General features: G+C 42.5%; 1 protein-coding gene across 4 annotated transcripts in view; it reads left to right on the forward strand.

The window, feature by feature from the left end:
* ascc3 (activating signal cointegrator 1 complex subunit 3) overlaps positions 1-24,484 on the forward strand; it is a 150,418-nt gene that overhangs the window by 124,443 nt on the left and 1,491 nt on the right. For all 4 annotated transcript variants that reach the window (XM_069723596.1, XM_069723598.1, XM_069723600.1 and 1 more), the window contains exons 35-41: positions 5,234-5,345; positions 5,476-5,610; positions 12,184-12,408; positions 18,154-18,305; positions 20,963-21,113; positions 23,107-23,313; positions 23,678-23,853. In XM_069723596.1, the coding sequence (XP_069579697.1) occupies positions 5,234-5,345; positions 5,476-5,610; positions 12,184-12,408; positions 18,154-18,305; positions 20,963-21,113; positions 23,107-23,313; positions 23,678-23,853 (1,158 nt within the window). The remainder of the gene's footprint in view (positions 1-5,233; positions 5,346-5,475; positions 5,611-12,183; positions 12,409-18,153; positions 18,306-20,962; positions 21,114-23,106; positions 23,314-23,677; positions 23,854-24,484) is intronic.

Consider the following 24,484-nt stretch of genomic DNA (forward strand, 5'->3'; position numbering starts at 1 on the left):
CAATCACAAAGGTTTAATGTTCCGTGAGGGTTGTCTGCGTAGAAAGTTTCAGGAAGTCATCTTGTCGCTGGTGTGGACCATCTGAACACAACATCCTGGTCTCGGGTTGGACCGGGACCAGTGATGTCATTCCCTCTCTGTCCCTCTCCAGACTTTACTTTGTCCCACCAAAAGATTAAAGAAAGCCAGAAACATTGTTTAAAACTCACAAATACTACTGAGACCAAAGAGAGAAGTTACCATACAACAACCTCCATGGATTATTAGTTTTAATAGAATTATTCATAGTAGTTTCACTTGTTTCTCTATTGTCATTGGTTTTCATCACAGTACTGTTAATCACCATCATTCACAACCAAATAGTTCCTTTTTTATTAAATACACCCATCCATCATCCATCCATCAGTCATCCATCCATCCAACCGTCCATCCATTCAACATCCAACCATTCATCCATCCATCCATCCATCATTCATTCATTCATCCATCCATTTCATCATCCATCCATCCACTCCTAAAATATATAACGTTTTGTTAGTGTGATCTCCGTTTCCATGGCAACACATGGGATATGACTAACAACTGGAAAACAAAAATACACCACATAGAAACACTAAACTGCTCAGCTAGCTCAGTCTGGTTGGAATAAAGATATCTGATGAACAAAGATATCTGATGAACTAAGATATCTGATGAACAAAGATATCTGATGAACAAAGCTATCTGATGAATAAAGATATCTGATGAACAAAGATATCTGATGAACAAAGCTATCTGATGAATAAAGATATCTGATGAACAAAGATATCTGAAGAACAAAGATATCTGATGAACAAAGCTATCTGATGAATAAAGATATCTGATGAACAAAGATATCTGATGAACAAAGATATCTGATGAACAAAGATATCTGAAGAACAAAGATATCTGATGAACTAAGATATCTGATGAACTAAGATATCTGAAGAACAAAGATATCTGATGAACAAAGATATCTGATGAACAAAGATATCCATGGACTCATGTGTTTTTAACATTTTAGCTCCGTGTCATGTGTTCAAACCAAACCGGTCCAGCTAGCCTCCGCTAGGATTGTAAGTGCGTGACTATCCGTGGTGTTACGGTACGGGTGCTCGGAGCGACCAAAAAGGACCAAAAGAGACCCGACTTCACCAAATGGGTCATTTAATAGAACTATAACAAGTAGAAACTACATTATATGAGCAGGGTGTCATGTCATGAGGATTTGTTGACAGTAAGCTGGACCCACAGGCGGACCATTAAATCAGAACCGTTTGGTTCCAGTATGACCAACATATTTTTAGAATTTAGTCCACCATCTTTAATCAACAGGTTTATATCAGCAACTTAAATTCAGACTCGACTTGTGATATTCATCCTGTGAATTATCACACCCACTTATTTAATGCAGCTGTGTTTTATGTTTCTCCAGCAGATCTATCACTGCTGCTTTCAGGCTCCCACAACACACACACACACACACACACACACACACACACACACACACACACACACACACACACACACACACACACACACACACACACACACACACACACACACACACACACACACACAGTGGGGTCCCATGGGTGTCATGAACGCCCAACTCCCTGTGCCATCAGGAGGCTAATGGTGGCGATGCTAATGGCCGTGACTCCATCAGACAGGCCGTGGCTCCGGTAAAGACCTGTGAAATGTGTTGGCTAATAAACACGTTCAGCACTGTGTTAACATGTGGAGCGATGAGACTGGAAGGAATACTTAACATTAAACACACATTAAACATGGCCGTCACATATCTAACTGCTGCTTCCAGCCCTGGAACGAGGCGTTGATGCTCCCAGCTGTAGGCTGAATGGTTTTATATGATAATCATGGATATATCATTTATTTCAGAGTGCTATTAGAAGTGGGTGGGCCCTGGTTCACATGCATTATGCAGACAACTGTAACATCAGCCTCATCTAATATTCCTCCTCCACCTGTTAACTCACTCATTGGTATTCATCTTTGCACTCATTCATCATCATCTTCTCTCTTCAACACTAAACTCCACCTCGACATTTCTTCAAATCACCAAAACAGAACATGTGACTGGAGCGTCGTAGCTACAGTCTGTATATTCAAGTTAAACACACCAGTTCTTTACTATGAACTGATATTTCAGCATGTATACATACATGTAAGAGTAAAGAAACTGTTTTACACTGATTCTTACACCCAGCGACAAAACCACCACAGCTATTGGGTGTTGGCAAACAAGACGGAGCTCCAGGATTCCTCGGATTCCTCTCAGTCGGAGCCAACGATAAGGGGAAATGCGAGGCAAGGCCTTAGTGTCCTGAAGGGTCACAAAGAACTTTTTTGAGGATTACTTCTGGTTCCCTCTCAATACTTTCTGCTCATTTATTTTAAAAGGCAGATCTCCGACAGCATTGAGCTCAGGACGCTGAAGTTAGCTTCTGATTCCACATTAAAGAGGAAAATTAACACACTAGTTTTTTTTAGTTTTTTTTTATTTCACTCTATTAATCCCCGAGGGGAAATGTCTTCACTACAGCAGGGGGGCTCTCAGGGGGGAGCTGCTGCAGCAGGCTGCCACTAGCGCGGCGCCAGGTAACCTGACTTGAGGTGCATGTTTTTGGATGATGGGAGGAAGCTGGAGAACCCGGAGAGAACCCACGCAAACACAGGGAGAACATGCAACCTCCGCACAGAAAGGCCCAGGACCGGATTCGAACCCAGAACCTTTTTGCTGTGAGGCAACAATGCTAACTAACCACTGCACCACCGTGCCGCCCTTTTTTATTTTATTTTATTTTTATTTATTTTTATTTTAAATGGTTTTAATGGTTCTAAAGCAAACTATAGAGGCATCGCAGATCCAGTTAGTAACACCTAAACATACCGATAAGCAGCAGCAGCCAGAGTCCGAACAGCAACGACACAGCCACAGCTTCACCTGTTACAGCGGACAACAAGAAGATGAATACTGTCAGAGATCAGTTTCTTCAAATGAAGGAGAACTAAATACATCACAGAGTGTCACATCATCTCTTCTTTCTGGTCCAACAGACTGTTCATGAGGACCAGTGATACGCCCACGAGAGTACATAAAGAATACAGTTTATTACAGCTGAGTGGAGGGTGTTTCTTTAGATTTCATTAGTCGTACTAACACAATCTGGACTTCACACACAGTTCAACACACACGGTGTCTTTTCTGCTGCATTAATCACAAGGACAGATACAGGAGATCATTCCTGCCCACTGCAATAAGACTGCACAATAACTCACCTCTGGCCAAATCAATCACACAACATATAACACTTGTCTGTTGTCTGTTTTTCTTGGTTGTTTAAATATAAAAAAAAAATTAAACTTTGCACTATTGTTTAGTTAGTTTTAATTTAATTATTTTATTTTATTCTATTTTATTGTGTATACTGTGCATTTTTATATTTAATATTTTTTTTTACTGTTATTTTATTTCTTTCCAGTATCTATAAATGCTGCTGTAGCGAAAAAAATTTCCCCTTGGGGATTAATGAAGTAACTATCTATCTATCTATCTATCTATCTATCTATCTATCTATCTATCTATCTATCTATCTATCTATCTATTATCTATCTATCTATCTATCTATCTATTATCTATCCATCTATCTATCTATCTATCTATCTATCTATCTATCTATCTATCTATCTATCTATCTATCTATCTGTCTGTCTGTCTGTCTAATGGTGTATGTTAAAGCTGTGGGGCCACTGGTAGACACTTATCTCATTTTTAATTTCTCTGCAAACAGAGCGAGAGGAAACGCAGAAGTAGTCCTCAATAAAGTTCTCACCAGAAGAACACAACAGAATATGCTGATTAAATCCAGTTAGTTTACTCCAACACAGATTACTGCAGGTCACTTCTCAAACTCTCGTTAAGCTTCTTGTATGTTGGTTGGTTGGTTGGTTGGTTGGTTGGTTGGTTGGATGGTTGGATGGTTGGATGGATGGATGGATGGATGGATGAGCAGCGTTTGGTCACATGGTGTTCATTACTTTATTATTAAGAGGTAGTACTTCAGATAATGTCATGATTATTGAATACGTCAGTCATATCAAGATTGTTTAATTTTCTGCTTCTTTAATAATGAATGGAATTCAAGTGATATATGCTTTGTAGATAGTTAATATAGTTAAGGAAAATAAAGCTTTTTTTGTATGAAGAATATTAATCAATACAACAACAAAACAAATCTTGGGACATAACTAACCAGCTAAAATAAGCTAAAGCAGTAAACAAAGTAAAAAGACAATGTAAACACCACAAAAACACAAATAAACAGGATCGTTAATTTTCATTATAAACTGTGTTTTCATTCCGTCTTTTATTTTTTATTATCCTCAGCTGCTCTGAGTTACCGGCAATAAGTTCTAAGAAATATTGAGTGAATAACAACAAGTGCAAATTAAACACATTTTATATTTCTGAAAATAAACAATAATAATTAATTTTTGAATAATTTACAAAGGACTGCTTCTTACATTGAAGCCACTCCGTAACGAATCCAGTTCGTATTCCTTCCTTCTGGTGTTGATGTTTGGATGAAAGCGGGATGTGGTCGGTGACGGAGAGGAAGCAGGTGGAGCTGAAGGAGCTCTGATTAGCAGCAGTGATGACGACATATCGTTCGTTACTCTCATTAAGAGGTCTCTCTCAGCTGGAGATGCTCCTCTGGTCGACAACACGGTTCTGGCGGTTCTAGTAGAGCGTCGGAGAGACGGGCCGCTGGTGTCGGATCTATTTAACGAGGTTCCTTCATCAGGTTACGATCCCTGTGTTTCTGCAGTGGTCAGTCATAGTTCATTCTTCGAGTGCCGAACTGGGACTTCCATGTTAGCGTGTGTTGATCATCACAACACTGCTGATTACTGACAACTCCAACACTTGCAGTGACGCTGCTCAAACAAATCTCAGGACATAACAAGCCTCGGTTTATTATTTGACACCTGCATCGTCACACAGCAGCAGACACACTGAATGATTTATAATTATTACCATGTGGATACTTTTCTCCACCTGAGATGTCACAGTTTATACGTCTTATAAGATAGATAAGATTATAAGACCTCAGTCCTTATGTGGAGTTCTGACCTCCATGAAGTCCTAAATGTTCCATGTTATATTTACAGAGCGTGTTGTGTTGTTCAGTTATTACAGTCTGGAGGACGTCAGCCACGAGTCCATCAACACATATCTGTCCAGCCTGGTGGAGAAAGGTCTGAGGGAGCTGGAGTGTTCCTACTGCATGGAAATCAAAGAGGTGTGTGTGTGTGTGTGTGTGTGTGTGTGTGTGTGTGTGTGTGTGTGTGTGTGTGTGTGTGTGTGTGTGTGTGTGTGTGTGTGTGTGTGTGTGTGTGTCCATCCAATCTTTGTCTCCTCTGATGCTGCAGGACGATCAGACCATCGAGCCACTGACATACGGTCGGATCTCCTCCTACTACTACCTGAGGCATCAGACCATCCGCACCTTTAAGGAGCGTCTGAGGGCGGAGCTTCCCGTCCACGAGCTGCTCTCCGTTCTCTCGGTGAGTGTCACACTCAGCTGCTGGTGTTCTGTCCTGGTACGCTGAGACATCAGACATCTGTAAAACGTGTGTGTGTGTGTGTGTGTGTGTGTGTGTGTGTGTGTGTGTGTGTGTGTGTGTGTGTGTGTGTGTGTGTGTGTGTGTGTGAGCGGAGGTTTCTTAGGCTCTGCAGTAACACTTCCTGTATGGAAGATCCACTCTGATGGTTTCTGTCTCATCATCATACCTTTATCATCTTTTCACCAACATTACAAACTTAAATGTGACTGTATTCTCACTATTTACATCTTTTTATATATATATTTTGTTTTATCTATTTGTGAATACAGCAACTTCTTATTAAAGAATAAATAATCAGCTGTCCATGTTGGACTTCATACAGAAACCAGGACTCATTGTTACCAAGAACATGTGTGGACTGAAACAAAAGGGAGGCAGCCACACACTCTCTACCAGGTCCAGGCCAGATGGCTTGATGATGTAATCTCAGGATTGTTGTGTTGCTTGAGCTTCAACAAATAGCTTTCATCAAAGAGCTTAAATTTTAACAAACGAAAAGTTGGGACACTGTGTAAAATGTAAATAAAAACAAAATATCGTGATTTACAAATCTCATGAACTCATATTTAATTGAAAATAGACCAAAGACAACGTAACAAACGTTGAAACTGAAAAATTTTAATGTTTTATTAAACATTTTAAGAAATTAATTTGATGGCAACAACACGTCTCAAAAGCGTTGGGGCAGGTTGATTTTTACCACTGTGCTGCATATGGGTTCATGAGATTTGCAAATCATTGCATTTTGTCTTTATTAACATTTTACACCGCGTCCCAACGTTTTCAGAAACAAAGTTGTAATGAAAAAGACAAATGTACAAATCACTTCAGAAACAAAAGGCAGAAGAGGGATGAGATTTGAGGGACGCTCAGTAATAATTCAGTACATTAATTCATTAAAGGCAGAAGGACACACACTGCAGTCACAGCAACACAGTTACACACTGTTACCCACTGTAACACACTGTTACACACTGCAGTCACAGCAAAACAGTTACACACTGTAACACTGTTACACGCTGAAGTCACAGCAACACTGTTACACACTAACACAGTTGCACACTGTTACACACTGTAACGTTGTAACACAACTGGAACACAGTTACACACTGTTACACACTGTAACATTGTAACACAACTGGAACACAGTTACACACTGGAACACAGTTACAGGCTAACACTGTTACCCACTGTAACACAGTTACACACTGCAGCCACAGCAACACTGTTACACACTTAACACGCTGTTACACACTGTAACACACTGTTACACACTGCAGTCACGGCAACAGTTGCACACTGTTACACACTGTAACACTGTTACCCACTGTAACACACTGTTACACACTCTGAAACTGTTACCCACTGTAACACGCTGTTAAACACTGCAGTCACAGTTACACACTATTAGACACTGTTACGCACTGCAGTTACATCAACACAGTTACACACTGTAACACACTGTTACACACTAACATTGTAACACACTGGAACACAGTTACGCACTGTAACTTTGTAACACTGTTACACACTGGAACACTGAAACACACTAAGACACTTTTACAATGTTACACATTGTAACACGCTGTTATACACTGCAGTCACAGCAAAACAGTTACACACTAACACACTGTAACACACTGCAGTCACAGCAAAACAGTTACACACTGTAACACACTGCAGTCACAGCAACACAGTTACACACTGTTGCACACTGTAACACAGTTACACACTAACATTGTAACACAACTGGAACACAGTTACACACTGTAACACTGTTACACACTGCAGTCACAGCAATGCAGTTACATTGTAACACTAACAGTTACACACTGCAGTCACAGCAACAGAGTTGCACACTGTAACACTGTAACATTTTAACACACTGGAACACAGTTACACACTGGAACACAGTTACACGCTAACACTGTTACCCACTGTAACACACTGTTACACACTGCAGTTACACACTGTTGCACACTGGAACATTTCAACACAACTGGAACACAGTTACACACTGGAACACAGTTACACACTAACACACTGTTACATATTGTAACACTGTAACGCACTGTTTCACACTGTTAAACACTATAACACACTGCTGCACACTAACACAGTTACACACTAAAACAATTACACACTTTTACACTATAAAACACTTTTACATACTACAACACACACCAACACACTGTAACAGTTAAACACTATTACACACTATAGCACACTATAACACACTGTTACACACTAACAGTTACACACTATTACACAATGTAACACTGTAACACGCTGTTACACACTGTAGCACACGATTACACACTAGTACACACTATAACACAATATAACACACTATAACAGTTACACGCTGTTACCCACTGTAACACAGTTACACACTGTAGTCACAACAACACAGTTACACACTGTAACACAGTTAACCACTGTAACACAGTTACACAATGCAGTCACAGCAACACAGTTACACACGGTTACACACTGTAACACACTAGTACACACTATAACACAATATAACACACTATAACAGTTACACGCTGTTACCCACTGTAACACAGTTACACACTGTAGTCACAACAACACAGTTACACACTGTAACACAGTTAACCACTGTAACACAGTTACACAATGCAGTCACAGCAACACAGTTACACACGGTTACACACTGTAACACAATGTTACACACTGTAAAACTGTTACCCACTGTAACACACTGTTAAACACCGCAGTCACAGTTACACACTATTACACACTGCAGTCACAACAACACAGTTACACACTGTAACACTGTTACACACTGCAGTCAGCAACACTGTAACACACTGTTACACACAGTAACACACTATAACAGTTACACACTATAACGCTCTGTTACACACTGTAACACACTAGCACACTGTCACACACTATAACAGTTATGCACTATAACACACTGTTACACACTATAACACACTGTTAAACACTATAACACACTATTACACACAAAAACACACTGTTACACACTGTTACACAGTGTTTCATCTTTAGTACCTTCAGTATGTGTCATCAGGATGTCTTTACAGAAAAGTTGGATTCTTAAGGAGACCTTTCCTCTCCTCAAGACAGACCTCGCTATCTTCTCTTTCTGACTTTGAGTTCCTGCACACACACACACACACACACACACACACACACACACACACACACACACACACACACACACACACACACACACACACACACACAGACCCTGACTCCCTCCTGTCAAATTAGCACCTCTGTTCATTAACTCTCTTCATTCATGAGATCTGAATGTGTGTGTGTATATATATATATATATATATATATATATATATATATATATATGTGTATATAAATACATATGATGTGTGTGTCATCATGACTGCTGATTTAAACACTTTCTATTGAAAGTATTTTTTGTCAAAGTTGCTCAAACAGGAAGAGTGTTCATGGGTGGGTCTATTTTCAGCGGCAGATTAATACTCATCAGGTGTTGGCAGAATATTTTGCTGTTGGAACAATGAACAGAAGTGACTGATTTCTGGGGACAATACTTTTCTTCCTGTGAGTGAATTTGTCTGTTATCCAGTCTAACTCCCCCCTCGACAGTTACTGATCACCTCTGTGTTTCTTCTTGGGCCGGTATTGTTGCGTTGTGTTTTCAACACACAGTTGTGCGTCGGCTCCATGTGTTCAGTGGCTGAATAACGATGCTAACATATGGAGGAGAGGCTACTTTGAGACAGTTAACATCCCTCGGCTTCACACACATGGAGCTGGAAGCACCCTAAAGCATGCCGAGCCGGGAGGCCTCCCTCCCCGATGAGCTGCGATACAATAGGCCGGTTGCCCCCCCACCCCCTCCACTCCCCCTCCGTCAGCTACAAGGCATGATCCTTCAGTTCGCCCTAATTGCTGCAACTTGGCCGCTAATGAGCAGCACCCGCACCTCTCCTCCGCCACCGCCTCCCACTTCCTCTTTCCTCACTGGTTCTTCACGCTGAGCGCCGCGACAACTCTCACACACACTTTGTTTGGTTCGCTGCTGTTTGTCCTCTTCTGTTCTGCCAGGGAAATCATAGTACCTCAAACCTCATAAAACATCAAATACATACTCAGGATCACCGAGGAGAAGACGACGTGATGGTGACACAGAGAGACAACAAGTGGTGCTACGAAGCATCTCAGATATTCGTAGCTTTAAAACCAATAAAGTTCCTCTCATCAGGGTAAAAACTGACTTCTGAGCCCAACGGATGTCTGACAAGAAACATGAGGGTCAAACAGGCTGGAAATAAACCGATGACTCAGCGAAACGAAGCCGAAAGGAGACTGTAAACATCATCACAACCTCCCTGTTTCAGTGTTCCCAGCCTCTACTTATTAATAATAATAATAATAACCACCATAATTACAAACTTTATTTGTTCAGCCCGTTTCATCCAAGAAATGCAGCTCAAAGTGCTTCGGTGAGAAAATGACATGCAGCGTTTTACATAAATACAGATATAAAGGAACATTTGAAAATATATCAAATGCATAAAATAGAGTTAAAATATTAAATACAGTAATGTGCATTTGCTGCAGTTTTTCAGTCAGTTTAACCCTTTCAGCCCTAAAGGCCCCCAATTGGGGGCCAGGGACTAAACTATTATTAAAATATGGACATATATACTGATATTTACACATCTGAACAAATCTCACAAGTGTTCCCTTTATTATTAAAAAATATTTGTATTTTTTTATTGTGGTTGCAGAGATATACTCTTTGCAATTTTCAAGCAGAAGACTAAAAAAATAGGTGTGTTTTTAAAGGGTTAATTACACTAAAAAGTTCTGCTTTCCTGGAAACTTCAGAGATGTTCCTTCTGAAATTTAACTCAACATCTCATCGATGCTTATTAACATTTTTGTGGCCATTTTTTTCTGTCGTGCTGTTTTTCCGGCTCTGGTACGGAAGCTTGTTGTCACCGTTCTTGCTGCCTGTGAATATTTTCAGCATCAGACCCTGAAAAGAATTACACGTCGGCCGTGACTCTGAAGTCTTGAAGAAGTTTAGCTTTCCCTCGAAATTTGGTATTTTAACAGAAATCATGGAAGTGCTCACGTTCAGATTTACCTCCAAATAAAGCTGGTCAGCTGGTTTCCAAGCTGTCTGACCTCTGACCTCTCTACCCCATCAGAGTGGGTCTGCAGTGCGTTCTCAGAGGTTTCAGACATTTTACTCACGTGTCCACAGTTCAAATCCAGCTGTGGAGCTTTGATTTAAATCAGTCCACGTGAATCTCCCCATTTGTACAATTAGGAATAAAATATAAATACAACCCACACTAAATATACACCCAAAATATACCAAAAATGTATTAAAATTTACATTATTTATTTAAAACAAATTATTTCAAGTCATTTTATTTATCTTTTTTAATTGTGAAACATGACTAGAACTAGTCCAAAGTGATTATTTGCAGCTCCAGACTGTTTCTTTTTCTTCACAGCTCCTTCCTCCTCTTCCTGTGTCTCCTCCTCCTCTTCTGTGAGCAGTGAGGAGTTTTGAGTTATGATGCCTGTTTAAGAATCTATAGTCTCTCTGCAGAACATCCATATGCTGACACAATGGCACTGAGAGATAAATCATTCAGAGAACCCACCACCACCCCCACCCCCACCCTCTGGTCCCAGCTCTGAAACTCTGGCTGTGGTTGGTGATGGATGGAGCGGAGGGTGGGGGGTGGGGGGGTGACAAATGCCTCCAGCACGGCCTGTTGATGGGACTACATTAGCCAAAGTTGAACTGGAGTGAATTAGAGGAGAGGAGCCGTGCGTGTCTGCGCATCTCTAACAAACTGATGGACCATCATCACCGTCCCAGTGTCCCTCTCTGTCCCAGTATCCCTCTGTCCATATGTTCCTCTCTCCCAGCGTCCCTCTCTCCCTCTGTCCCTCTCTCCCAGTAACCCTCTGTCCATGTGTCCCTCTCTCCCTTTGTCCCTCTCTCCCAGTATCCCTCTGTCCATGTGTCCCTCTCTTCCAGTGTCCCTCTGTCCATGTGTCTCTCTCTCCCAGTGTCCCTCTGTCCATATGTCCCTCTCTCCCAGTGTCCCTCGCTCCCTCTGTCCATGTGTCCCTCTCTCCCAGTGTCCCTCGCTCCCTCTGTCCCAGTGTCCCTCTCTCCCTCTGTGTTCTCTCTGTCTTTGCAATTCAATGTTTAACAGAAATCTGGGTCAGAGAATTTAAAGTATTCAAGATATCAGCTGAAGCAGGACCTCCAGGTTTGGATCACCAGGTGTGGTGTGTGTGTGTGTGTGTGTGTGTGTGTGTGTGTGTGTGTGTGTGTGTGTGTGTGTGTGTGTGTGTGTGTGTGTGTGTGTGTGTGTGTGTGTGTGGGGGAAGGGTTTTCATGGGGGGAAGGGGGGGGGGGGCACCTCTGTGCAGATGCTCACGTTTAACGGGTTGGACCGCAGCAGGCTGCAGACCTGTAGTTTCACTTTTGATCTCTTTCAGGATGCGGAGGAGTACGCAGAGCTGCCCGTCAGACACAATGAGGACCAGCTGAACAGCCAGCTGGCTCAGCAGCTCCCCCTGCAGGTCAACCCTCACTCCTTCGACAGCGCACACACCAAGACCCACCTGCTGCTGCAGGCCCACTTCTGCCACGCCCAGCTGCCCTGCAGCGACTACACAACCGACACCAAGACGGTGCTGGACAACGCCATCCGCATCTGTCAGGTACAGTTCACTCTGATAACTGAGTCATTAATCTGAGTTATTATTATAGTTATTATCTGTACTCATATTGATGATAGAGACAAAACATGCTCTGAACTGACTGGCTGCACATGTGAGAACAGGAAGGTGACTGCAGGTGAAAGTCAGAGTATGTAAACTGTGAAAGTTTGAATCGGCACCAGTTTGTGTGAGTTTTATTTTCTCACATGCAGGTCAGTAAATCAGTTTACAAAACACTGGTTAAATTGATTAATACTTCCAGATTATATCCAGATTATAATTCCATGAAGGATTGACTACAGGCTCAGCAGCATCACTACTTACAGGTGCAATACAACTTGTCTTGAACTTTGTATTTGACAAACCAACATGGAGATGAGTGTTCTCTGATGTCGTACTGTCGTTTGAATCTCAGGTAAAAATGTTTCTCACGTCAATAATTTAAGTGAACTTTATAGTTTTCAAAATTAAATAATCACTGATATTAAAATAAGTTAGTTATAACTGTTAATAACAGTAGTGTAAATATTTAGTAAAAAAATCAAAACATAAAAATAGATGAAAATTAATTTACTCAGTAGAAATTATATAACAGGCGAGTACAATCATACACTGTTGACTTTGTGGCATCATAAAATCAAGAAGCATAAACACTAAATGTTCACTTTAATAACAGCTGAGTCATTTAATGATAGCAATGTGATGGAAATGGTTGGAGAGAATATACAAATCCAAAGTTGGGACGCTGTTTAAAATGTAAATAAAAACAGATTGTGATGATTTGAAACCATGTAAACCCATATTTAATGGGAAATAAACTAAAGACATCATATCAAATGTTGAAACTGAGAAATGTTATTGTTTTAAAAGAAAATATTTGCTCATTTTGAATTTGATGGCGGCAACACGTCTCAATAAAGTTGTGACAGGATCATGTTCACCACTGAGCTGCATCAGCTCTTCTTTTAACAACACTGTAAACGTTTGGGAACTGAGGGAAACAGTTTCTGGAGTTTTGAAAGTGAAATGTGGTCCCATTCTTGACTGATAGAGGATTTCAGCTGCTCAACAGTTCAGGGTTTCCTTTGTTGTATTTTTCATGCCAGAGGTTTTCGATGATTGACAGGTCTGGACTGCAGGAGGCCAGTTTATCAGCGGACTCTTCTACTAGAGAACCATGCTGTTGGAATACGTGCAGAATGTGGTTGGATGTTGTTCTGCTGAAATAAACAAGACCTTCCCTGAAAGAGACGTTGTCTGGATGGCAGCATATGTTGCTCCAAAACCTGAATATATCATTCAGCATTAATGCTTCCTTCCAGATGTACAAGCTACCCATGCCATGTGCACTAATGCATCCCTGTACCATCACAGATGCTGGCTTTAGAACTGAGCTGATAACAAGCTGGATGGTCCCTCTCCTCTTTAACCTGGAGGATGCAGCGTCCATGATTTCCAAACAGAATCTCAGATTGTGATCCATCAGACCACAGAACAGTTTTCCACTTCACCTCAGTCCATCTTCAATGATCTCGGTCCAGAGAAGGCGGCGGTGTTTCTGGATCATGTTTCTATCTGGTTTCTTCTTTGGAGAGTTTTAACCTGCATTTGTGGACGCAGCGATGAACTGTGTTCACAGACGATGGTTTCCACAAGTGTTCCTGAGCCCATGCAGTGATTTCCACTCCAGAATAGTGTGTTTTTAATGCAGTGCTGCCTGAGGGCCCGAAGATCACCACCATCCAATATTGGTTTCCAGCCTTGTCCCTTGTGTTCAGAGATTTCTCCAGATTCTCTGAATCTTTTAATGATATTATGAACCGTAGACGATGAAATCCACTAATTCTTTGTAGTTTTACGTTGAGGAACATTATTCTTAGATTGTTGAACTATTTTCCAACACAGTCTTTCAGAGTGGTGAACCTCTCCCCATCTTCACTGCTGAGAGACTCTGTCTCTCTAAAACTTTTTTTTTTATACCCCACAATATTACTGTTCTGTTACCATGGTAACCTAATTAGTTGTGAGATGTTCCTTTTTTAGCTTTACGCAACCTTTCCTGGAAACGCCAGTTTTTTTCCAGTCTTTTGTTGTTCCTGTCCCAACTTTTTTGAGATGCATTGCTGCCATCAAATTCAAAATGAGCATATATTTTTCATAAAACAATAATCATTTCTCCATTGCAACATTTCATATGTTGTCTTTGGTCTGATTTTAATTAAATATTGGTTCATGTGATTTGCAAATGATCCCATTCTGTTTTTCTTCACATTTCACACAGCGTCCAACTCTTTTAGAAACAGGGTTGTATAACTAATAGGTTTGAATTATGTGCTGCACATGAAAAGGGAGCACATGTTGTGAGGCACTGCTGTGCTGTAGATAAAACAGAGAATAGGGGGAATGTTGGTGATTTGTAGTTGAACCTGCTGATCCATCTCATAAATAACATGATGCTCAGAGGAAAGATGGAAGCGGGAGGATCCTCGTCGTCTGCAGCTCAGCGTTCATATGGAGAAGCTGAGCAGGTTTTAAACAACAGAAAACTCTGCACCTGCTGAAGTGATCATTGAGTCGGTGACACTGACAGCAGCCGTCTGAGTTTATGGATCAGATGGAGCGTGCAGGTCATTTAACCTCAGTGGGATGTGTGGATGCTGTTTATTTAGTTTCATTGTGAGTCCTGTTTGAAGTTGGGATCCTGTCTGGGCGTCTGTAAGCCGTTCTCCACAGCTCAGGAGGGCTGTTGCTATGTGTGCTGCGTACATGTGCTTGTGATTTTCCATGCTGGGTATCTGGCAGTGATTCTGCATGGCTCATGGATGTGGTTACTTCTCTGGTGTCCTGCTGCTACCGTTTACTGAAGTACTTCTGCTCTTTAGTTTCTTTACGGTTGTTTTTACTGAACAAATGTTATATTTTTATTGATACTTACAGAATACGTGCAGTGAACATATCAGTCTGACATTTAAATTGACACATACTGATCTTGTACTCTTCTTCGAATAGACTCTCTCGTTAATGAATCACTACAATACAGACCTATAGATTTTTTTTTTTTAGATTTTATACACTTTATTAATCCCCGAGGGGAAATGTCTTCACTACAGCAGGGGGGCTCTCAGGGGGGAGCTGCTGCAGCAGGCTGCCACTAGCGCGGCGCCAGGTAACCTGACCTGAGGTGCATGTTTTTGGGTGATGGGAGGAAGCCGGAGAACCCGGAGAGAACCCACGCAAGCACAGGGAGAACATGCAAACTCCGCACAGAAAGGCCCAGGACAGGATTCGAACCCGGAACCTTTTTTTGCTGTGAGGTGACAGTGCTAACCACTGATAATGCACTGATATACAGTACTGTTTTGTAGACACAGTAGATGTTTACATTCTTATTTATCTCCAAGATGCTCACAGTTCTTTCTGCTGGGTTGGTTGATTAATCATATCTCAGTTAGTTTGATTTCACGTCCTCCTTTAAACCTTCCAACAATGTTCCTGTTTGGATTTGAAGCAACATGTGATTGAAGTTCCTGGTGAACCGTGTGGATCCTGTGAGATCACAGACGTATTGACAGAATCAAGACCCTCTGCAATTAAATGGGACCTTTCCCGATCCAGGTCGACAAAATCATCTGGAGTTTCAGGTTGGGTCCATAGACTGTATATAAAAGTGGACGTAGCGGAAGTGCCTTAAGCTGCAATACCACCGAGTGCCACTAGAGGTCGGCTCCAAAAAGCCTCCGGCTCCATAGACTCCCATTCAACTTCTCTCATCAAATCCAAAGTGAATAAAATGTGTCCATCAGTTATCTCGGTGTTGTTAGCTAAAGTCACTCCTTCTTATTAGTTTTCTGGAGGTCCATCTGAAAATAATCCCTCATTCATTAGAAAAGAAGATTCAAGAAGACCTGGTTTTGGGGGCGTGTCTGTTTGATTGACAGGCCTTTCGTGCAGTCAGGTTACAGCTATCGGTGGGCGGGACGTAGTATCGTAAGGTTTCCAGTCAGATCCACCGCTGGCTCCTCCCCCAGCTCGTCCAAATATGGTCACTTCCTGCTCCAAACCGCTCCGAACTAGCAAGATGGTGACGGACAGAATCTGAACTGGAGGCTTCATAACGTTCACAAACCAACGATGACGTCGCTGATGGTTGCTGATTTGTTGGGTCATGTTTTTTGAAGTCCTTTCCATTTGTAAACAGCTCCCTGTCACGTCCCATCCAGTCCTTTAATTTGGGTGAACATGCTGAGTCTCATCAATTAAACCTGTTGCTGCTGTGACTTCAGACATATTCCACTGTTAATTTTCTCAAGCAGCTACTGTGAAATGTAAATCCCTCCTTTAATTTGTGCTGCATTAGCATTTTGATTACCTCTGCAGAGCCTCCTTGGTGCAACGAGAGTCGCAGTGACTCTCAAGAAATGACTTTAAGATTAATAAAAGTTTGTTCGAGGGCATCTGTGTTCAGCAACCTCCAACCCTGCAGAGGGGTGAAGGGAAAGCAGGAAGTGGATCAGGAAATGTGTTTATTTTCTGTTTTCTACATTTCACCTACAACACTGAAGGATATAATATTAATAATTTTATTTCTGTTTGTTTGCAATCACCTGAAACTCAGAATAGTTGTGTTGAGTCCTTCATATCTACATGAGGTGGAGCTTCGTTTGGCACCGTTATGTTTCTACAGGAGCCCAGAAGGGACAAACCAAACACAGATTCTCTGACACACTTGGAGGGGGAGGGGTGTTTAGTTGGTTGCGTTCTGCAGTCTCACACACTTCTCCTTTAATGTAATTCATGTTGCTGCTACCATCAGATAAACTGAGCTCCAAACATTGTATTTTGGCCGACTGAGGATAAGATGGCATCGACATCCATTTCTACGCCGATGATACACAACTATATTTCTCCTTTGCAACAACCACACTAACCAACTAAACAACCTCCACAGGTCCATTGCACAAATGAAAAGCTGGATGGCATCAAACTTTCTTCAGTTAAATTTAGAAAAATCTGAAATTATCATCCAGACTTATCCCACAATTATATTTCCTCCCATCTCAGTTCCCTCTCAGCTAACATTACTTCCTCCTGCAGAAACCTCGGTGGGATCTTTGACAACCAGCTCAGCTTCAACCAGCACATCAACTCTGTTGTCCAATCGTTCCTTTTTCAAGTCAGGAAAATTGCAAAAATCAGATCATTTCTATCCCCCAACAACCCAGAATCAGTATTTCATGCTTTCATCTCATCCCGGTTAGATTACTGCAACGCTCTGTCCTCCTGCCTGACACAGTTTAACATAAACAAACTTCAACTCATTCAAAATGCAGCAGCCAGACTCATAACCAGGTCCAACAGGAGAGAACACATTACACCCGTTTTAAAATCACTTCATCGGCTCGTTAGAATAGATTTTAAAATTTGAATGATCACTTATAAAGCTCGCAGGGGGCCGGCACCTGGATATATAGCTGACTTCCTGACGAGCCGACATGCAACCTGAGATCCTCTGGTAGGTCAATGCCTCCAACAAACCTGAAAACCAAAAGTGACCGGGCGTTTTCTGCTTGAGCCCTCAGAGGAGATCAAGGACGCCAACACACAACTCACTCGTCACAACACACTATTTTAGACTTGCCTTTTGTTGACTGGGTTTTTATTGATTCACTGTCTGTATTTAAAGCGCTTTGGAACTTATTATTATTGTTAATATTGTTACTGTAACTTCCTCCGTTTCCCCTTCAGGCTATGCTGGATGTAGCTGCTAACGAAGGCTGGCTGGTTACGGCTATCAGTATCTGTAACCTGGTGCAGATGATCGTTCAGGGCCGCTGGCTGCACGACTCCTCCTTACTGACACTCCCACACGTGGATCAACAAGACCTCTACCTGTTCAGGTGAAAAGATCCCAGTCTCCCTGCAGCTTGAATAACACAACATCATTAGTTACTCTAACAGTTAATCTGCCGTGTTCTCCCTGCTGTACTTAGAATATACAGTGGGTACAGAAAGTATTCAGACCCCTTTACATTTTTCACTCTTTGTTTCATTGCAGCCATTTGCTAAAATCAAAAAAGTTCATTTTATTTCTCATTAATGTACACTCAGCACCCCATCTTGACAGAAAAAAACAGAAATGTAGAAATTTGTGCAAATTTATTAAAAAAGAAAAACTGAAATATCACATGGTCATAAGTATTCAGACCTTTTGCTGTGACACTCATATTTAACTCACATGCTGTCCATTTCTTCTGATCCTCCTTGAGATGGTTCTACTCCTTCATTGGAGTCCAGCTGTGTTTAATTAAACTGATTGGACTTGATTAGGAAAAGCACACACCTGTCTATATAAGACCTTACAGCTCACAGTGCATGTCAGAGCAAATGAGAATCATGAGGTTGAAGGAACTGTCCAAGGAGCTCAGAGACAGAATTGTGGCAAGGCACAGATCTGGCCAAGGTTACAAAATAATTTCTGCAGCGCTCAAGGTTCCTAAGAGCACAGTGGCCTCCATAATCCTTAAATGGAAGAAGTTTGGGACGACCAGAACTCTTCCTAGACCTGGCCGTCCAGCCAAACTGAGCAATCGTGGGAGAAGAGCCTTGGTGAGAAAGGTAAAGAAGAACCCAAAGATCACTGTGGCTGAGCTCCAGAGATGCAGTAGGGAGATGGGAGAAAGTTCCACAAAGTCAACTATCACTGCAGCCCTCCACCAGTCGGGGCTTTATGGCAGAGTGGCCCGACGGAAGCCTCTCCTCAGTGCAAGACATATGAAAGCCCGCATAGAGTTTGACAAAAAACACATGAAGGACTCCCCGACTATGAGAAATAAGATTCTCTGGTCTGATGAGACCAAGATTGAACTTGTTGGCGTTAATTCTAAGCGGTATGTGTGGAGAAAACCAGGCACTGCTCATCACCTGCCCAATACAATCCCAACAGTGAAACATGGTGGTGGCAGCATCATGCTATGGGGGTGTTTTTCAGCTGCAGGGACAGGACGACCGGTTGCAATTGAAGGAAAGATGAATGCGGCCAAGTACAGAGATATCCTGGAAGAAAACCTCTTCCAGAGTGCTCTGGACCTCAGACTGGGCCGAAGGTTCACCTTCCAACAAGACAATGACCCTAAGCACACAGCTAAAATAACAAAGGAGTGGCTTCGGAACAACTCTGTGACCATTCTTGACTGGCCCAGCCAGAGCCCTGACCTAAACCCAATTGAGCATCTCTGGAGAGACCTGAAAATGGCTGTCCACCAACGTTCACCATCCAACCTGATGGAACTGGAGAGGATCTGCAAGGAAGAATGGCAGAGGATCCCCAAATCCAGGTGTGAAAAGCTTGTTGCATCATTCCCAAGAAGACTCATGGCTGTACGAGCTCAAAAGGGTGCTTCTACTCAATACTGAGCAAAGGGTCTGAATACTTATGACCATGTGATATTTCAGTTTTTCTTTTTTAATAAATTTGCACAAATTTCTACATTTCTGTTTTTTTCTGTCAAGATGGGGTGCTGAGTGTACATTAATGAGAAATAAAATGAACTTTTTTGATTTTAGTAAATGGCTGCAATGAAACAGAGTGAAAAATGTAAAGGGGTCTGAATACTTTCCGTACCCACTGTATAAAAGTGTTTGTAGCTTACAGGTCCGTGAATGAGGCCGATGCAGAACTGTGTTAAGCTGCAATACCAACGAGTGCCACTGGAGGTCGGCTCCAAAAAGCCTCAGGCTCCATAGACTCCCATTCAACTTCTCTCATCAAATCCAAAGTGAATAAAATGTGTCCATCAGTTATCTCGGTGTTGTTAGCTAAAGTCACTCCTTCTTCTTAGTTTTCTGGAGGTCCATCTGAAAATAATCCCTCATTCATTAGAAAAGAAGATTCAAGAAGACCTGTTTTTGGGGGCGTGTCTGTTTGATTGACAGGCCTGTGGTGCAGTCAGGTTACAGCTATCGGTGGGCGGGACATAGTATCGTCAGGTTTCCAATCAGATCAGTCAGATCCACCGCTGGCTCCTCCCCCAGCTCGTCCAAATATGGTCACTTCCTGCTCCAAACCGCTCCGAACGAGCAAGATGGTGACGGACAGAATCTGAACTGGAGGATTCATAACGTTCACAAACCAACGATGATGTCACTGCTGCTTGCTCATTGGCCAGAACCAGAGAACATGTTCTCCATTGTTTATTATTGTATGAGCAGCTAAATTAAAGCTTTCATAGCCTCAAAGTGTTGCTGTTATCAGAACAATCAGGACTTCAGCCATGAAACAAACATCATCGGTGACATTCTGCCGTCCTTCCACACTTCTTTAAAGTGAGTTCATGGTAAAAGCCCACTGTATAGGTTTTCAGTTAACGCCCCTTATAGATTTTTAAGGCCTGTTTCCTACAGTGTCGATGACTTTGTGCACACTTAATAAGGACAGTGAGAGAGAATTGATGGAGGAGCACAGACCTGCTGTTGGAACCCAGCAGGAGTAAACACGCTAGGATTTGTTTGGATGCTGCCTTAAGACGCTCTGCCTTCCTCTTCAATCACTGCACAGGAAGTGGACGAACAGGAAGGGGAGGAGCGACGTGGGGGGCTTCAGCGGGCCGATAGATGGACTTCCTGAGCTGATCGCTGCTTGCAACGGAAAAGAAAGTGTTTTCGCTGCGATGGTCGGCCAGGAGTTTCAATCAAGTCAGATTTCACAGGTAATATTACAGATAATAATTCACCTGGAGAACATCAACAAAAAGCAGCGAGCGCGTCGGTCCGTAAACTGAAGCGTAATATTGTGATTATACAAGTTAGCAACTAAAAATATGTAATCTAAATGTGTTCATATTGTGGAGCAATTCACTCTCAAATGATAAAACCTTTTGTTTGTGCGATCTCTGTTTCCGTGGCAACTGGAGTATAACTAACACTTGGAAAACAATCAATTGGTAGACGCAATGTTTACTAGTCCAGTACGTAGCCCGACCCTTAGCAACCATCTAGCAACAGAGAGGATTTCTAGTCTCCAACTGAATAAATACAGAACATAGAAACACTAAACTGCTCAGCTAGCTCAGTCTGGTTGGAACAAAGATATCTGATGAACAAAGATATCTAATGAACAAAGATATCTGAAGAACAAAGATATCTGATGAACAAAGATATCTGATGAACAAAGATATCTGATGAACAAAGATATCCGATGAACAAAGATATCCGATGAACAAAGATATCTGATGAACAAAGATATCTGATGAACAAAGATATCCATGTTCTCATGTGTTTTAACATTTTAGCACCGTGTCATGTGTTCAAACCAAACCGGTCCAGCTAGCCTCCTCTAGGACTGTAAGTGCGTGACTATCCGTGGTGTTACGGTACGGGTGCTCGGAGCGACCAAAAAGGACCAAAAGAGACCCATTTCATTCATTTAATAGACTACATTATTGTAGAAACTACATTATATTACAGATTATATTATTATTATTGTTATTATATTATATTAAATTATATTCTATTCTAATTCTATATTCACATTGTGAAGGTGGAGTGATGTTTCTAGTGATGAGCAGGATGTGATGTCATGATGATTTGTTCCAAATGTTCAGTTGACCAATCAGATCTCTTGTTTGGAACTATTTGTTAATACTGAACAAATGAAAACAACCAAAAATAAATATCCAGCACTTTGATTGTGGCTTTTACAAGAACGGTTCCTCACTGAGTGCATGCAAATCTACAGTGTCTCTCTCACACACACACACGCGCGCACACACACACACACACACACACACACACACACACACACACACACACACACACACCATCCTCAGTGAGTCCGTCTGCCACTGGGTCCAGGATACTTCCTGGATCTCCAATCAGCTCCACAGACAGTTTACAACGCCGGTTGAAGTGCTAATTGCAGCAGTAATGAGAGTGTCCGGGCACAACGACAGGCCCCGTGGCTTCACCCAATCATTGCCCTTTCCTCCCCCCAGCTTCCCCTACCTCCCCCCCGCCTCCACCTTTACTCCCCCAGCACCCCCACTCCCCCGCAGCATGGCGGCATCTCTAATTAAATAATTAGATGTGCAGCAGCGTTCCTGTCTGACTCGCTCAGGGAGAGTAATCCTCAGAGATAGACACACACATCATCACCACACAGACACACACATCATCACCACACAGACACACACATCATCACCACACAGACACACACATCATCACCACACAGACACACACATCATCACCACACAGACACACACACCACACAGACACACACATCATCACCACACAGACACACACATCATCACCACACAGACACACACATCATCACCACACAGACACACACATCATCACCACACAGACACACACATCATCACCACACAGACACACACATCATCACCACACAGACACCGTTCATCGATGGTGTGTAGATCGTAGATAGTAGATACTGTGTGATTTTAGCATCAATTCAAAGACTCCTGTATTTAAATATAAATGTGCTGATCATGCTAAAAAACGTCTTTGTATTTATGCTAAATAATTTGGTAACCATGGTAACACATATGCACATCAGCACATTTCTCAGTCAGTAGCTCATATTTACATTAATTCCAACATGATTTGAATGGCACCTTTCCTCCTCACGTCCTCCTTCCTCTCTGTCTTGCCCTCCTCCTCTTCCTCCCCACCCTCTCCCCTTAGGCCTGGTCCTTCCTCAGCCACCTGCCGGTTCTGGAGGTCAGGATGAGCGTGAAGGGCTGGTGGGAGAAGAGCCAGCAGCAGGCGGAGCGTCGCCTCCCCGCAGCAGGCGGCAACCTGCGGGAGGCGAGCAGCTGGCTGGATGTCCACGCCGACCAGGAGTACGTCCTGCAGGTGGCGCTGAGACGCATCAATGTGGGCCAGCAGAGGGTCAGTACAGACACGGCACCACACGTCGGGTTTCACAGCAGAACCTCTGTTTAGTGGGATGTTTAACACTTTTCTCAGGAGACCAAACCAGAGCAAAAAGAACTGAAGATTGTGGCTCCATTATTCAAGCACTATTGTAAATGAATACTCCTGTCAGATATTCTGAGTTCTGGTTCTGATGGCTCGTGTTAGAATGGTGCTCTTACACTCTGATCCTCCAAACCTGAATACAGTTGGTCTTATATCCTCAAATCCAGTAGAACAAAAAGATTGTGTTTGGTGTGCGAGGCTCCGTACGAGGTTATTAAACATGACATGCTGCGTTTCGGTACCGCTGACCCGATCCGTGTGTGTGTTCTTCCAGAGAAAGCAGGACAGTAAGGCCCAGGCTCCCCGGTTCCCCAAGATGAAGGATGAGGGCTGGTTCCTGGTCCTGGGGGAGGTGGACCGCAGGGAGCTGCTGGCCGTCAAACGGATCGGATACGTTCGGAACCACACGGCCGTGTCTGTGGCCTTCTACACACCAGAGAGGACCGGGAAGTAAGGACAGGGGAAACCACCGAAACACTGACACTAACACACCTGAGGGACAAGTCCAGGTAGGACAAACTCACCTAAGGGACAGGTCCAGGTAGGACAAACACACCTGAGGGACAGGTCCAGGTAGGACAAACTCACCTGAGGGACAGGTCCAGGTTGGACAAACTCACCTGAGGGACAGGTCCAGGTAGGACAAACACACCTAAGGGACAGGTCCAGGTTGGACAAACTCACCTGAGGGACAGGTCCAGGTAGGACAAACTCACCTGAGGGACAGGTCCAGGTAGGACAAACTCACCTGAGGGACAGGTCCAGGTAGGACAAACTCACCTGAGGGACAGGTCCAGGTAGGACAAACTCACCTGAGGGACAGGTCCAGGTCAGCTTTATAGTTTAATTCCGGGCTGCAGGATGAGACCAGGTGGTCGAAGAATTCATGAAACTCTGGAGAGGAAAATAGATTTAATTTCTGTTGCACCTTTTGTGCAAAACTGTAGTACAAGGTGCTTCATAATAAAATATAAATACAACAATTTTTAGGGAAAACAAAAAGAAGAAATAAAATAAATGACATGGCAGAGTGTGTGAGTATGAATTATAAAAAAGATTAAGAGAATGCTAAATGAAACAG

Source organism: Brachyistius frenatus, unplaced genomic scaffold (assembly GCF_029030835.1).
Source record: "Brachyistius frenatus isolate BFR_SWC_R1_liver_20210118 unplaced genomic scaffold, ASM2903083v1 Contig_336, whole genome shotgun sequence".
Taxonomy (NCBI): Eukaryota; Metazoa; Chordata; class Actinopteri; family Embiotocidae; genus Brachyistius; species Brachyistius frenatus.